This window comes from Plectropomus leopardus, chromosome 17 (genome assembly GCF_026936395.1).
Source record: "Plectropomus leopardus strain MGB_pleo_1.0 chromosome 17, ASM2693639v1, whole genome shotgun sequence".
NCBI classification, from domain to species: domain Eukaryota; kingdom Metazoa; phylum Chordata; class Actinopteri; order Perciformes; family Serranidae; genus Plectropomus; species Plectropomus leopardus.
In genome coordinates, this window is record NC_142192.1 from 11,837,579 (window position 1) to 11,854,672 (window position 17,094).

At 39.2% G+C, this 17,094-nt stretch overlaps 1 protein-coding gene across 1 annotated transcript in view; it reads left to right on the forward strand.

The window, feature by feature from the left end:
• fam91a1 (family with sequence similarity 91 member A1) overlaps positions 1 to 17,094 on the forward strand; it is a 36,183-nt gene extending 19,089 nt beyond the window's left edge. Inside the window, exons 15-24 of the mRNA XM_042506522.2 lie at positions 59 to 188; positions 5,153 to 5,301; positions 6,094 to 6,228; positions 7,820 to 7,933; positions 8,095 to 8,167; positions 10,423 to 10,569; positions 11,052 to 11,153; positions 11,600 to 11,723; positions 11,843 to 11,912; positions 14,740 to 17,094. Of these exons, the coding sequence (XP_042362456.1) occupies positions 59 to 188; positions 5,153 to 5,301; positions 6,094 to 6,228; positions 7,820 to 7,933; positions 8,095 to 8,167; positions 10,423 to 10,569; positions 11,052 to 11,153; positions 11,600 to 11,723; positions 11,843 to 11,912; positions 14,740 to 14,925 (1,230 nt within the window). The 3' untranslated portion in view covers positions 14,926 to 17,094. The remainder of the gene's footprint in view (positions 1 to 58; positions 189 to 5,152; positions 5,302 to 6,093; positions 6,229 to 7,819; positions 7,934 to 8,094; positions 8,168 to 10,422; positions 10,570 to 11,051; positions 11,154 to 11,599; positions 11,724 to 11,842; positions 11,913 to 14,739) is intronic.

The window sequence follows — 17,094 nt, forward strand, 5'->3', positions numbered from 1 at the left end:
ACCACATACATGCACACAAACATTACTTGAATAGTCTTCCTGGTTTCTCTGTCTTAAGGTGGAGAGCACAGCAGAGGGTGAGGCCCAGCGTTACTTCGACCACGCTCTGACCCTGAAAAACACCATCCTTTTCTTGCGCTACAACAAAGAACTCACTCAGGACCAGGGACCAGATATCCCAAATATAGGTAATTATACACAGTTACACCATCTTTCTCATCCACTTTATGGGTAACTACTTGCAAGATCCAAATGTCAAGCACTCCCACATGTTGAAACAGGAGGTTAATAGACAGCTTGGAGGGCGGAGGCTGTACTCTTAAATTCTTAGTACAAAGAGCTGCTCCTAGTGACTAAATTTTTGTGAATTTTTTTGAGAATTTCCCCTTGCAGTAAAGACTAGATAGTAGTAAAGTTAAAACTTAAAGATAAAGTTATTTTTGTTCCATCTTAACCTGTAAGAGTGTCTACATTGAAAAACTCTTTGGAGTGGGAAGCAGAACTTTTAAGAGGCTTAAGAGTTTCTTTTACAGATGAGAAACTGGTAGAAAGTCAAAGAGGTAGGGAAAATATTCTCCAAATACTGAATGACAGTCAGTTAATGAAACGCCACAGATTAGATCAAGCAGGAAAATGTTTGTGGTCGATTGCATTAGAGATGCGCTCAAGTCTCCCACCTACACAGTAACGCCCACAGCAGGAATGAAAGTGATCAAAACACTGAGATATTTGGCAGCTGGAAGAATGCAAAAGTGCAGCAGTGATGACTTGGGTGTCTCGCAACTTTCCATCAGCAGAGTGATCGCACAAACAGCGACAATGCTTTCCTGGTCTCATATTGTGATGCCGTTCGCAAAAGGACAACTAATCACATCTTTTAAAAGCAATGCATCATACCTTGCAACAGGGTCAACCACACCTCTCACAAAGGTAGGGGTTTCTGTCCCTTCCTTGCTCAGAGTTGCTCTGAGAATTTTCACTCCTAACCAAAAGTCCTTGCTAGAATTTTTTAGGCTAGGTTAGGAGCTCTCTGAGATTAAGGCCATAAGGGTGGATCACACCAAGATGCACTGTGCCTCACCAAAAACGCCTTGAAAGTACATCTTGAAGAACAGCTGGGAGTGCCTGTGGAGCAGGGCTGCATGCACATACTGCATGTTCATAATATAATATGCTCTCATGCAGCTCCTGGCGTTCTGCTGTTACTGTTTGAGTAATGAGGAGACCTATCATTGTAAAGCTCTTCATATGTACATATGGCCAAATTTAATTTCTTGTTCATGTTCGCCATTATGCTGTTGTTTGCACCACTGCCCCCGGCAACAAAACAGGAATTACGTCGTCAGTAGAAAAGGCTGCCTCCTACTTGGAATTTGATTGGCTGCTTTGGCCAAAAGTGACATTGACGAGCGGTGCGACTCCGCACCTTGAGCAGAAAAGTTGCAAATATTTTAACTTTTATGTGCTCCCAAAAAACGCCAGAAAAACGCGTAGTGCAGCAGCAAGAGAGGATCACCTGGCCGGCACTCTGTACCACAGGGAAACAGTAGTTTCGCTGGCAACGGTTTTCACCTTGGTGTGATCTGCCCCTTAACTGGTATTAACGTGTCTGAAATCAGTTTGTCCAAGTCTTAAAAATGCTAACACATGGGAAGTAAGTGATTTTATGATTTTATTTTTCTTTAATGTTGCATTGTCAAGCCTCTAAAAAACTGGTAACATCTATTTAAAAAAAATTACTGAATGCGTCCCACATTAACCGCAGATCAGGATAGCAGAACCAACAACACTCATATATGTCTCTGGCCGGGATGCTCAGAGCAAAGGATACACTGTCCGCTAGCTAGCTTACACTGTTGCCTGGATGACATTAGGAAGTACAGATTCAATGAAAATTTAATATTTAACCAAGATAGTGTGGCATGGCTGAAACTGGTACAAGGCAATGCAAAGGCATGATGGGCATCAAGGCAGTTGAACAAGAAAGACAAACTAAACAAGAAAACCCACGAACAAATGTAAGGTATTTCTAAGTTCTGTTCTAAGCTGGTCTCTGTCACGAGTCAAAAATGTCACATTTTATGTTGGAATAAACATTTTGGCTAGTTTTTCCCTAACCGTCAGTTATGGTTATTATTAAATAAATCTTAAATGCTGTAGGAATCTTGTCTTGGAGTGTTTGGGAATACGGCCCAAATTTGTTTTTGTGTGCTATTAAACAGCTTCCACGCTTGTTTTGGCTTTAAGTATTCACTGCCTTTGCAGCCTCAACAACAGCCAACTAAAGAAACAGAAACTCATATCTGCTGTCTACACACAATTCCCTCTGTGCTTTGTAGTTAATTTTGTTGCCAACAGTTGACATAAGCTGTGATTCAAATGCAGCCAATATTTTGTCATGGTTGTTTCACAATCACTTTGAAATCTGCAAATATCAATCAGGAAGAAATTTCTGCTGCCAGTGAACGTGGGGGAAGGAGTGTGAGTGTCCGCCTGTTAATGTGTGTTAGATTCAAAGCACAAATGGCCCATTATTTTCAGAGACAAAGCACAAATCTGTTCATGTATTAACTTTCAGGTGAAACCCGGGTTAATAAAAAAATCTATCAAGCAAAAACCTGGGTAGATTTTTGGGGGGTTTACTGATGCTAATTGTCAGTATATTTGCAACCCACATTTTCATCCAATTTTTATCTTGACTCTATTATTGAAAATATATATTATGAGCTATTATTCCCACAGTTTTTGGCAATCAACTACTGTAAATGACCCGTCTTCAACTACACTCAAACTTCTTCTGTGGCTTTTTTAATAATAATTCAATAAATAATGAAACACTTATCATCATGTGAAAGACTAGAAACTCTTTTGAAAGCAACAAAGAGGAAGTGAGTCTTCTGTTTGTGTCGCTCTGTCTGTTTGGCAATACGCCTGTGTCTGAATAGTTTCTCTTGAATATGGTCATATATGTCCAGAGTAAGGCTGTATTGTTCTACTGGTGTCTCCAGGGGGAGCAGGAGACAGCGAGTCCTCCGACGTCAATGCAAATCTCAAAGTTTCCATGTAGCAGTCCTTGTTTCCACCAGATGCTGTTTGTTTGGTTTGGCAGTGTGCCTCACTTCTGATTGTCTTTATCTCTCAGTCGTCCTCAGCTGCGGCTCCAGGCGTCTGCTGAGGAGCGAGTACACTGTGAGCCTGCAGCCTGAGGCTAAACTAAGCTCACAATGATACTAATTATAATAAGAATAATACATAGTTTCATCGCGTGACAAAAATCAACATCTAAACCTCTTTTGAAAAATACAGCATGAAGCAGCAGTTTCATTGGGTATTATAACTAACTTTTATAGTTTTTTCAAATTGAATTGACTATATTTTATTCCGAACATTTAAAAAAATAAAATAAAATACTATGCAGATGACAAAAAAAAGTAATAGTGAACATATACAACAGATTTTCAGTAAGCAACATTAACTTACATTTTATGTCAAAAAAGTAGTAGGAAGAAGAAAATGCATGTCTAGTCCTACCCCTGTTCTAACCTATCAATCCACGATCATAAATCAACTCTCCGCCCAACAGTCCATCCCCTCACCTACACTGCTCTGTTCATGCTCTTCATATAAATAATCAATAACACTATCCCGATACAGAAATAAAGAAAACAATGTACTTTACATTCCCCTTCCTCGTCTCTGTGCCTCGCAAAAATTTTCTTTTCCCTTTTTAAACGGTCTAATATTCTGACTTTGTTTGATTACTTCCTTCAATCAATTCCACAAAAGCAGACCACAAACAGATACACACATCCTTTTAACATTTGTGCATAACATTGGTTCAGATTCAATTTCCCTCTTAAATTATTATCTCCTTCTCTGTCCAAGAACACCACTCGATGTGATGGAATAAATATAACATCAGGTCCTTGACCTGTTTGACTGACTTCCAGTCAGTTTTTTTGCATCTGCGAAACCCGACCCTGATATTGATTTATCTCATTCATTATCACCATTAGCACTTCATAGACGCTTAGATTTAGGTCCGTGAGGCAAGAGGTGATTACTAAATCCAGGAATGCCAAGTTGATTCTTTTGTCCTTTGAGAAGACGTTCTTTACAAGTCACCCTGGAGACAACACTTTTCTTAACGCCAAGGCTGTAAAGAAAGAATCTTTAGTGTGCTTTCTGGTGGAAATCCACTGATCCTTAACTCAGTTACTGTTTGATGCAGTCATACTCAGCAGACATTTAAATTCAAGGAACTTGCAGGTCCTCAGAAAGTCTTAAAATGTCATTTAATTCATCAATTTTGTGAATATTAGGCCTTAAGTCATGAAATAGTAAACTAGAGAGGGGAATAAAGAAAAAAAGCTAGGGAAAACCGTATTTGTTTTAAAAAATATGTAACAGAATTACTCAAATTTTTCAAGTGCATTTTCCAGGTCAATTCCTTTGTTTTTTAACTTTCATTTTCTGGATTTTTAAAGAAACTAATTTTCAGGTTATCTTGTCTTGCTTGTTATCGTGTTGAATAAATCACTGTTTAAATCAATACTTATCAAGTACTCCGCTTAAAGTGTTCACTTAGAGTCTGTTAATATATGGCGACATATGGGGGAAAAAAGTTAAAAAAAAAAAAAAAAGGTACGGTAATTCTGGCCAAACGGCCAAATATTAGCCACTGTGACAAAAAGAAACAGTCATGTCTACCAGTGATGGAGACAAAAACAAATGCGCACGGGGAAAGCACCTGTGGTTGAAGCTGCCTGTGAGAGGTGTGTTGATATTGTCCGGTCACGTAATGCCCCCTGTGATGAAACAACTGTACAGTAAAAAGCAATGCTGTCCATTTTATTACTTTATATTAATGTAATAAACACTCAAAAGTAAATTAGATGGCAATCTACATTAGATAATGAGAAAAATAAAGAAATGGTTATAATAATCATCTGCTTATAGTTATTAATTTGACCCCTGACAGACGTGATCGCTACAAGAGGGTCCTACATTTTTCTGTTCTTCTATGATTCAAGCAGTTACTTAAGTCACATCGCAGAAGACACAAGAATGCAAACTTAATAAGTTGCATTTAGCTCCCAGCCTATTTTGTATGGAATTTGAAACTCTCTGTTTTTTTTCTTTCATTAACCAGGTTTCCCTTTGGACATGTTGCGCTGTGAGAGCCTGCTGGGTCTGGACCAGGCCACCTGCAGCCGTGTCCTCAACAAAAACTACAAGCTGCTGGTCTCGATGGCGCCGCTCAGTAACGAGATCAGACCCATCAGCAGCTGCACGCCTCAGGTATGATGCCTGGAGGGAGGGAGGGCAGAGGGGATACTGAGCGTCTCGCTGGGACATTGGACCAAATGTTGACTTTCTTGGAGTTGTGTATTTTCTGTTTTAGTCAGCGATTCATGCGTTAATGTGTGTGTGTGTGTGCTCTGTTTGGTTGTGTTTGCCCTCTCGCTGTGTGTACACACTTGTGTGCCTGGAGTGATTTGTGGTTGTGTGTGTGTGTGTGTGTGTGTGTGTGTGTGTGTGTGTGTGTGTGTGTGTGTGTGTGTGTGTGTGTGTGTGTGTGTGTGTGTGTGTGTGTGTGTGTGTGTGTGTGTGTGTGTGTGTGTGTGTGTGTGTTCTGCGGGCACTCAGCCTGCAGTTGCCCCCAACAACAAGACTACACAAAGAGAGAGGGAGGAAGGGAGGCAAGGCTCATGAGTAATTCCTCTGCCTGGCCACACTCCAGCTTTCTAGCTGAGCTCGGAGAGACGGAGGGAAAGAAGTTAAACTCTTGTTGTGCCATTCATGCTGCTGTTTATTCTCACACTGCTGCGACTCAGTGAAGTGGAATTCAGTGAATTCTTTTCTTTGTTTCCCGCTCACATCTCTAATAGCAGCTTCAAATTCTGCTTCTCCGACAGAGGAACAACACAGACACAATTATTCTCCTTTGTCTCTGTTACTTTTTTGATCATTTGAAGTACGCGGAAGAAATGAAATGGAAAAAACGTCTGAGGATGTGTACATGTGTATGCATTAGTTCCGCTCCAATTGCACTCACGCATGTGTGCATGTTTTTTTTGTTCCTCCCTGCAGCACATTGGCCCGGCTATCCCCGAGGTGAGCTCCATCTGGTTCAAGCTATACCTGTACAGTGTGACCAGCCAAGGCCCGCCGTCTCTGCTGCTCTCCAAAGGCTCCAGGCTCCGCAAACTGCCGGACATATTCCAGGTTAGCTTAAACTAATAATTAATCAGGTAAGCAGGTTAAACAAGTGTAGGTACAGGACTGAGTGAGTAAATGTGTGCTTATACAGGAGCTGTATAAACAAAAGAAATCTGTCAAAAAGCCCCACATGTGATAAGAACAACTGAACTTTGAGCACGATCAAAGATGTAATTGGACACTTTTTAATTCGTCTTTGACTCCTGCCCCTTTAAATTTTGACCTGGCCATTTCAGTTGGTAAAGGGAAATTCAGTGCTGCTTCCTCCGTCCCTGTTGACCTTCATTTCTTAACCTGGTATATTACTATGACAATCAGACCACAGCGTGCACCTGCTTTTTCCCCTCCAAGGCTACCCGGTGGTCTTGGAATTTTTAAACTATCCTGGGAATGTGAGATAGGGAACAAAGGAGAATTTGATGAGGTAAATTCTCAGGGGAGGATAGGTAATATCATGCAAATGGGTCATTTCATTGGAACATAGCAGCATGTTTTTTTCTGCGTGATGTGTACTTGTCTTTTTATTCCATTTAGCTGTTTACTTTACCATGAATTTAGAGGTATACAATGCAAGAGTTGTTGGCTGAATTCTCAGCATAAGTGGAAGTGAAGGCCAACCTCAGCTTTGTTCGCATGACGTTTCGCCTCACCATATATGCTTTTTTTGGTGCTTTGTCCACAGTTGTATAACGTCCCCTTGGATGTGTACTGCTTACAGTGACATTTGGTTGCTTGCTTTTTATAAAGTCTCAACTTCACATAAGCACTGTGTCCAGGGACATCCTGAAGAAAATAAGAAAATACAGGCAAACGTCAGAGCCTTTGCAGGAAAATCCACCTCAACATCCTTCTAGTGCATCATAAGTAATGATTGAGAAGGATTATTTTTGAATGAGTGCACTTTTTTTTTTTAGGGAGATCCTGCATAATATACCTGTACTTGTAGTATTTAGTCCTCTGTCATTTTAAGAGCTTAAAATAATTAACAAACTAGAGAAGAAAGGGAAAGCCTTGCTGTGTCATGACATGTATAAAAAGCTGCAGGGTGGAGGTTTAATTATTTTTACAGTTTATGTTTGGTATAGAAGAAGCTTGAAAAGTTGACAGTAGGAACGGAGGAGGGCTGTTTCCTTCCCTTCAACTTTGTTTTTGACTAATTATGTATTACATGTAGAAACTTATGAATGATATTACTGTTTAAGAGGACAGAGGTACTGAAACATTTCCCTCTACCCTGTGTTAAGAGTCTTTTAAGTTTCATACTGTATTAAAAGCATTCTTGTTATTATTAGCATTATTCAGTACAGTCATGAGCTGATAGTCATTTCTAATAAAATTATTTCCATCTCTATTGTTGTAGGGTTGCTTCAATATAAGAAAAAAAAGGCTGAAATCCTAAATATCATATCACATTTTTTCCTCCTCACATTTTCTGATCTTGTTAATATTCTGCTGGCAGGATGGAAAGCTTTGAGGGGCTGTATGTGGGCCACCAGTTGACGTTCACTGCTGTACACAATCACATCCCAATCTCAATGATTTCAGTGATAAGCAGCTTTGGAAGAATCCTTTCTTTGACCTGTTTTTCTCTGTGCAGGGTTACGACAGGTTGTTGATCACCTCCTGGGGTCATGACCCTGGAGTCGTGCCGACATCCAATGTGCTGACCATGCTCAATGATGCCCTCACACACTCTGCCGTACTAATCCAGGTAAACACACACACACACACACACACATATGAGCTCCAATTTCAGAATGAGGCCTTATTGCATAAATCTATGAACACTGCATTATCTAATGTAATGTATGTACATATTTTGTGCCACTTTGTGGATATCTAAACTGTACTGTGTATGTGTGTAACTCTCAGGGTCACGGTATACACGGCCATGGTGAAACGGTTCACATCCCATTCCCATTTGATGCAGAAGATCTGAAAGGAGGTGAGTTTTTGTTGTGTGTGGATAAAGCAATAAAACCACTGAGTAGTGCCATCATACAGCCATATTTGATGCTCATACAAGAAAAATTAACTCAGTCAAAGTAATTCAGTACAAGTTTTAAAGTAACATTTATTTGCAAAGTCCTATGAGGAATATTGTTTAACAAAAAGAAAACGAAAACATGAAAACTGAATATGGTTACTTTTTAATCGATGTTTACAGAGTTGACTCTGGATGAGAAGTGATGCTAAAATGCAGGAAATACTTTTTTATATTCTTTTTCCTTTAAAAAGAATGTTAAACTATGATTTATTAGAGTACAGTTTTTGTGCAGGTACCATTCTCTAAAAAAAGACCTCAAAACCTCAGAGTGAAGATCAATATTAGCTACCTTAGAAAGGAAGGGCAGACTTTGTTATTCGCTACTCACATTCCTTGACGTCTGGGTCAGGGAGTTAAAATACACACTTTTCTTGGGTAAACAGCAGGATTTACTTATTAGCAATATCAATATTAGGGTACTGTCACTGCCGTGTTGAGCACAAATGACTAACATAACCTCAGTCAATATGCGCTCCTTTCTCTGGTGGCTCAAATATTCAGTTTTTGGCTTTGAGGGTTTTAACTCGTCAAACATCATAAAAAGGAGTTGAATCCCCTCAAATCCTTCTCTTGTGAATTTGTGCGTGAAGCTTAACACTCATCCCCCTAATACATTTGCTGTCACAATATTACACCCTCCGCAGAAACGGATTTTACATGAATGCAACGTTACACTGATATTAAAGGGATAGTTTGGTGTTTTTGAAGAAGGGTTTGATGAGGTACTTATCCATAGTCAGTGCATAAACTACAGTAGATGGTGGTCAGCATGCCCCCAGTTTGGAGAAGCAGGCAGGAGTACCACTACAGAAGCTAAGCAATGTACTGCTGTGGACTGGTCAGCAGCAAAACATTTTTTTCCATCTTAAAAACCATGTCAGTTTAAGTGTACACTATATTTTGAATATTTTCACTGCTTTACATTGCTGTTAGACAGGAAAAAAGAGGCTGTTATATCAATCTTTTCAGTGCCAGACTCCATCAAGAAAAGCATTCACTAAACAATGGAGCTGCTGGTCTACTGCTGCCTTGATCGGTTACTTTTTTTGTGTTTTTGTGTGACTTTGGTGAATTCAAACTAACCTTTTAAAATACTAAAGTCACACAGTAGCACTAACTAACTAACCAGTTGTGGCAGTGGTAGACCAGCAGCTCCCGTGTTCTGTGAGGTAAAATGACATACAGGTAAACTGATACGAGTTTTTTAGATGGATAAAATATATATTGATGCTGCTCCCATCCACAGCAGTACATTGCTTAGCTTCAGTAGCAGTACTCCTGTCTGCTTCTTCAAACCAGAGGCTTGCCCACAGCTATCTACTGTAGGTAATACACTATGGATAAGTACTTCATAAAACTCTTTCAGAAAATCTGGCAACCTGTCATTAGTCAGATTGAAAAATTAAAGTGAATGGTTAATTGTATAACAGATTAATTATGCCACTGTGTCATATGTCAATACCTTTTAACTTAAATGATAAATTATAAGGATGCACAATATTGTTTGGTTTTTTTTTCGATATCTGATATGCCGATGTATAACAACTCATTTGGCTGCTGACTGATATCAGTATCGACATATTGACTTTTTTCCCCACACCTAATTTTAGTGATCGTCAGGTCTCTTCTGTAGTGGAATTAACATCATATTATGCAAACTCTTATTGTAATGGCCCACCAGCAGATGGAGACATAAAATATGATGGTTTTCAATGTATGTAATGTTCATTCATTTTGCAGAACAAGAAAAATACTATATTTCGGTTTGTGATATTGGCAGAAATCAGTATGTTGTCTGATTCCGATACTCTACTTTAAAGCCAATATCGACTGATACCAGTGATGACCGATATGATTGTGTGTCCCTAATAAATTATGTGTAACTCTTTTGTACTCTTTTGTATCACTGCCAAGGTTTGTCTTTCATTGCTGTTTTTTCTTCTGTGTGTTTGCTGTTGGTTGGTTTGTGATTTGTATTTTCACTCTTCAAAATCTATAAACAGATTTATTTTCAGAAGTATCCCATACAACCCCACTTCAAAAGAATTTGAACTATTGCTTTAATAGAAGTATGTGGATTCTTGTTCATCAATTTTAGTGCTGCACTTGAAGTACAGCTTCAATTGTTTGTGCTGTCTCTCCTTCCTGTGCAGAGTTCTCCTACTCCAACATGTGTGTGCACAAGGCTCTGCAGAAGCTCAAGGAGCACGTGGACCTGGAGCACCAGTGTGGCTACATCACCATGCTCAACTCCAACAACAGGCACCGTCGCAGGGCTAGTGACAGTGCTGAGTGCAGAGGTAAAGACACACTTCTTTTTTTTTTTTGACTGCGTTCCAATACCGATATGTGAGAGACAAGACTTATAGTTGAATTAGCAACAATGTCCTTGCCTCTGATAGCCATTGGAACTGATGGTGCAAATTAGATAAAGATTGCTCACAGTCCAGTTTAATTAATCGGTTTGTCTGCATAATTGTGCCAATGATCGTGATAGCCTTTGCTAATGGACGTGGATCGAACAGTGTTAGCCTTTACCTTGAAATTTACTGATTGAATGCTGCTGACATAATTGATCACAGATTGTTGTTTAACACACAGACATAAGTTATGCCTTTTTTCCACATTAAAGCACCTCTTATATTCTTTTATCAAATGCAAAATCATTTAAAAAATTTGTTTAATGAAGCTTCTAAACTGATCGGCATTCAAACTGTTATTTAGCTATGAAACAACCTTTCTGTGTCTTAATGCTGATGGTGATTTGTTGCTTTTCTTTCAGGTGACACCCATCTAGGTGGAGGCCTGGACACCAACGGCAGCACTGAGTCCTTTGAGCTTGTGACAGAAGAAAACAATGGGGACGGCAAAGGAAAGACAGACTGTAGGTCTACACTTTTGGTTAATATACATATTTACAGGATTCCAATGGTCATGGAATACCTGGAAAAATCATATAATTTCATAATCTCATTTTCTAGGCCTGGAAGAGTCATGGAATGAGTAAAAATGTAGAAAATTAACATTTGGAGTTAAATGTTCTGTACAGTTTTGTTTGCAGTATATGTTGTAAAATGAGCATGGAAATATTATGATGAGTCCTTAAAAAGTCATGGAAAAGTTCTGAATTTTTGTCCATGAAAGTGGAAACTGTATTTCTTTTTTCTATTAAAAATACCTTCAAGTAACTCAATCAGATGTTTGAGAGCTGGAAGAGGCAGTGAAGACTAGAAAGGGAGACCAGCTTGTCTTTGTTAATGATAATGTGTCTGATGTTGTAATGTATGTCATCACCATCCATCCTCTCCCTTGCCAATTCCTCTCTTCCAGCCCTTTCATCTGAAGATGAGTGGGTCCCTCTGGAACTGTGTTTCGGCATGCCCCTCTTCAGCTCCGAGCTCAACCGCAAAGTGTGTCGAAAAATCGCCTCGCACAAACTGTGCAGCAGTGAAAGGTACAGAAAAGAAAACACTTAGCATCTTCAAAGTTTTCACTTAAAAAAAAAAAGCAGTGAGAAAAGTGTTAAGACGTGTGTTGTCGTGGTGCTAGACTTTGGCTTTGTTGTTTTTTCAGCCTTCAAGAGCTACTTCACTCGAGCCGAAAGCTATCGCTGAAGGTGTTGAGCTTCGTTCAGTCATTCCAGGTAAAAACACTCTGTCTCTGTCTCTGTCTCTTCGAGTTTCCACATCAGAACACTCGCAGCAAAGAAAAGTACCGAAAAGAAAAGAAACAAAACAATGATCTCCAGGAAAAATATCAGCAGTCAGAAGTTTATTTTTAAAAACTGACTCTGTTGGAGGTAATCAAGATTAAAGACTGATTGATAATTTGTCAATGTATCTAATACAATTTTTGGTTTAATGTGGTACGAAGTTGTGAGAGAGAAGAGAAGGTATTTTAGTATAATACAGTGTGAACAAATTAAGATAATAATTAATTAAGATAATAACACATTTAACAGGCTTCACATGTAAAAACAAGCGGATTGAATCTTTCACTTTCAGTAACAGGCTGAAAGAGTAATTATGAGGAGCACTTAGGTGTACTTTTTTAATCTTGAGATGATGAGATAATTAAGTTATGATTTTTATGTAACGGGTAAAAAAACAATGAGAAGCAGGTGAATGTTCTTGGCAACAATTTCATTTAACCTTTTGTTCTTAATAAGATATGGTTAAATTAAACCTCTGTACTTATAAATATACTGATGAGTTAATCTTTATTAAGTAGGCATTTTGATGCAGTACATTTGCCAAACCAAATATACTTTTATCATGAGATGACCCGTAGTCAATTTAGAGTAGACTTTGAATTGAAGGTAAATATAGTGACTGAAGTGTTTTATTTTGTTTTGGTTTTTTTATTTTGTTTTATTGAAAGATGAAAGACAAATCAACACAATCATAAAGTAGTGTGTTTTGTAGTCATTGCAGACCAGATGCGAGTTATCTGCCAGAGCAGATATAACATAAGCTAGAAGATTTGTCTGGTTCCCGGGCTATATTTTACATGTTGTGTCCTGAAAGTTGAAGGAGAAACAAAAGAAAGATATTGGAGAAAACAAACAAAACAAAAAATGCAAGGCTATTATCATAGCTGAAATTGAGTGAAGTTACACAGGGTTATGTGAGAGTCGGGTTGAGATAGGAATGAGGTGTTATGTTGATTTGCAAATGTTCTGGTTTTTACTGTCTGCGAGGATGTTTGTAAGGGTGAGGAGAGGAAGAAGAGAAAAACAAGACAATATAAAGTAGAAAGGAAACTTTAATAGAAAAACAATTTAACAGAAATCGGAAGGAAATGTTGAATATAGAGTTTTAGTAGAACAACTGGTCTCCTTTGTGTCACAAACCTTACCGATGTGTCTCAGCCTCTTTACCCTTTCTGCATATTTAATACATGTATTTTAAAGGAATACCGTACCCACAAAATGGCCATTTGTATTTCAGTTACTCTCCCTTTGTTACACTTTATTTATGAAAACACTTGTTTTTCTGGTATACTACGGTGAACTAGAGTAAGAGGGTACAACATTTAACAACAGACAAAGCAAGAAAATGAACATGTTTGGAAATATTGAACGTACGACTGGATATGTCCGATTTGGATTATACTGCATGAGTTGTGTGGGGGTTTGGAAATGGATGTTTTGATCGAGTTTTGCTGCTCTTAAAGAATCATTTTACTACTGGAAAGATGGTCTTTTCATAAAACTGGGCTCTAAGTCTTGAAATTGGTGATACATGACCAGAGACAGAGAAAAAGGACTGCAGTATTTGCTTTTGCTCAAGAAGTAGAAAACCAGCAACTACTGTACAAAAATGCGAAAGTACAATCTGGAGTTGGAGCAACAGCCTTAAAACCAGCAAAAATCAGCTGAATGATACAAAATGCATCACCCAGCAGATTCTAGCTGAAAGATGAGCAGGAAGATCTGGGCACTGGTAAGATGGAGGGAAGTTTACCACGGTTCATTTACACTTAGTACCCACATTTCATGATGCAAAGCTGGTTCAAAATCGGCAGAGTATCACTTTAAAGGCGGACCCCTTTTACACCAAGTCACGAAGAAATTTCTTCGGTTTTCAATTCTTCGTTAATGGTTGGGGCATGCAAGAAAAACAAAGTTTTCTTAATGATTTCAAAGTAACATGGGGTGAGTATTTGACATATAAATTTTAATTTTGCAGGTCAAGTAGTCCTTTAGGTGTTTAGAGGGACTGGATGTTATATTAACCAACCAAAGTGAAAATCAGACAGGAGCTAGTCTTGGATCCCAAAGATACATTTTCCAATACTGTCATAAATACACGCACTCCTCTTTTTTATTAAACTCATTGTATATAGTGCACAGCACACACCACAAGAGCTCAGTCTCTGTCCTCTACTGGTGGAACAGGCAGCTGAGCTAAAAGACACTGTTACACCTAGTGGTGTAAGGAAAAGTTACAGGACTATAAACAGCCGGCAGCCAGCAATGACAGAGAGAGGGACCATGGGGAGTAACGTATTGTTTTTTATATTTAACTTGGTGAATTAAGGATTTATGTTGACCAAACCGGAGCTAGTGATTGTTAAAACAGTTGATTTACTAACTAGTTCACTAGTAAGAATAACTAGGTCAGTTTGGGTTAGTGTTTTTTTTGTTTCGTTGAGTTTGTATGAAGTGTGTTTTATGATAAGATAATTAAGCCTTGGGTGTCCTCTGTGACCGAGAGGAATTCAAAGGTGTAAAGTTGTATTTATTAGTCCTAAAAGCTGAAAGTAAGCACCGCACATTCATACTGTCACCCTGGTGAAACTTCACAAAGGTATGAGGCTATGAAATATTACATACTGCCCAGGCCTAAAAGGACCCATTCTACTTAGTCTTTGCCAACTTTTTGTGTCCCGGAGAAATATATCCTTGTCCCACATATCATCCGCTCTGCCTGGAGTTCTGATCTGTGACATTTGCCCTGTGTCGGCAGGACGGCGTCCTACCATCTGACCTGGACAGCGGCGTTTCGAACCCTCTCAGTCAGCCCCCGGCAGAGTCCGGTGTCCCCCTGCCCGCCCTCAACCTCCTCTTCAAGGACGGGCAGCTGAGGGAGTGGAGCGGGCGGGCCCCTCCTCCTCTGGACATCTCAGCTCTTCAGAAGGACCAACCCTCGTAAACCTCCCCTCTCCCCAAAATAAACTTCCAGATTTGGTCACATGGAAAAACCGTCATCTCATTGAAAAGGACCACCCTCACGCTGAGGAAAATGTTATTCAAGGTCCACCCCTGCATCTTGTCTATCAGTATCATGGGAAAATTAACCCCGCCAGCACTTCATTCATCTACTGTATGAGGAATCGTCCTTCTGACAGTGGCACCAACACTAGTCCGACCCCCCCTTCTCACTTTTCCCCTCTGTGATTCCTCATATTCGTAGCAAGGCAGTGTTATCTGTTGGAGTGGTGCTATTATCACAGTATATAACAATGATGCAGGTAAACAGCATATAACCTGGAAGACCATTTAACTGGAAACACACGCGCTGTTCTCCTCACCCCACCCCTCAGTCAATGGATGTTCTGTGATCCTTGAGAGCGGAGTGTAAAGTGCTTAATAATTGTATAGATGTTCTCAAAATGACCCACAAAATAAACAAAGTGTTGAACAGACATCTTCAGGAATCATTTGACAATATGCATATTCAAGGACCAAGTTTTTGGACTGACCAGACCGAGTCCAGACACAGAGCCCGCTGCCTCCCTGTGTTGTCTTACGTTAAGTGATCTGATGCATGATATTGACAACTCGCACCATAAAAGAAATACTTTTCCTCTTTACTTGTAATCAATATGGGGGGCATTTATTATTTGCACTGTGCAGGAATTCTCCAAACCTGCAGATGAAGTAATGTCATGTAATTCCTTTTTTTTCTAAAAAAAATAAAAATAATAATTGTTGGATCCCTTGTAGTGCTCACATAGAGGTCACGTTCACCACAAGAAAGTGTTTCCGCTTGGAAACTGACTGGGCATCAAAGAAACTTTTATTTTGTTAGCATTCTTTCTCGGTACAAGAGAACACCAAAGACCATTTTCTTTTCCTGTATAATGATTTTTATTTTTTATCTTCTGCTTTACTGCTTTATTTCGCTGCCTTATCACTGTCCGCCAATCAAAAACTACCAGGTCATTCATCAAATCTCTGGATTTGATTTGCTCATGTTTATTTTTTGCCTTTTTTTAGATTTTACAAATGATATATGTGCATCTGAGTGTCTATAATTGATAAAAGCAACAACATAGGGCCACAAACTACCAGCCATTGCCCCCTGTACAAGAATTCGACAAGACCAACCAAGTGCACCTAATTGCATAGAACCGGGAACAGTCAGGTCTGTGTGTTTGACCCAGGCCTGTTGCCACTGTTGCCTGCCAGTATCTCTCCCTGGATCGACTCCAGTTTATGTGCAGTGCAGTGCACTCTTGGCCAGCCCACCACACTCTCCAAGGGATTCTGTTTACACCATGTTTTGAAAAATGGGGTTTGTAGTCTAGAGAGGAGGAAGGCAACTTCGCTGTGAAGGCTGTCACAGACCCATGGGATGGATATGCTAATACTTTGCCCAGCGTTTCAGAGATGTGATGGCCCAAAAAAGTGTCTGAAGTTTGTCATAAATTTTCAGCGTGGCTCCAAGAAGATAGAGTGCTTTTTTTTTATTGCATTTAGAATGCTAACCTATTTTGTCGATTTGTTTTATTTTTTATTTTGAAGGAATCTGCCTCCTGCAGTTTTTGACCCACTTGTGGTTGTTGTTTCTAATAACGTGATGCTGAAATACAGAAAAAAAGACTAACATGAGGTCCCGTTGAAGCATGATGACTGTGTAGAAACTGTTGTGTGTATGTTGTGTATGCGTGTGTATTGTACACCTCACTTTTGGTGTGTTTTCACACACGCCTACCTTTCACAATAAGAGCCCCCCCCCCCTCTATCCTGCCTGTCTGTTATCTAGTTGCAGTGCTCAGTCATCCCCCATCCTCCCCCAGGTATACATCCACCACAGTGTTTTAAAAAAATATGCTAGTTTTATATGTCAGCTTATATTTTAGGAGATCTTTGTTGTAGCTTGTTTAATGGGACTGTGAATATCATTGAGTGAGTTGATAATGATGATTCTCTTGTAATTAAATGGGTTTAAAAAAAAGAAGAAAGTGACATTCCTCCAAAATGCCCTTCCTCCACCCTTGCTCCAGATACATGTTATTATTACAAATAAATATGTAAAAAGTATATGAAAATATAAATAAATATGTAATAAGAACAAACCGTTTTTCCTCTCTGAAAA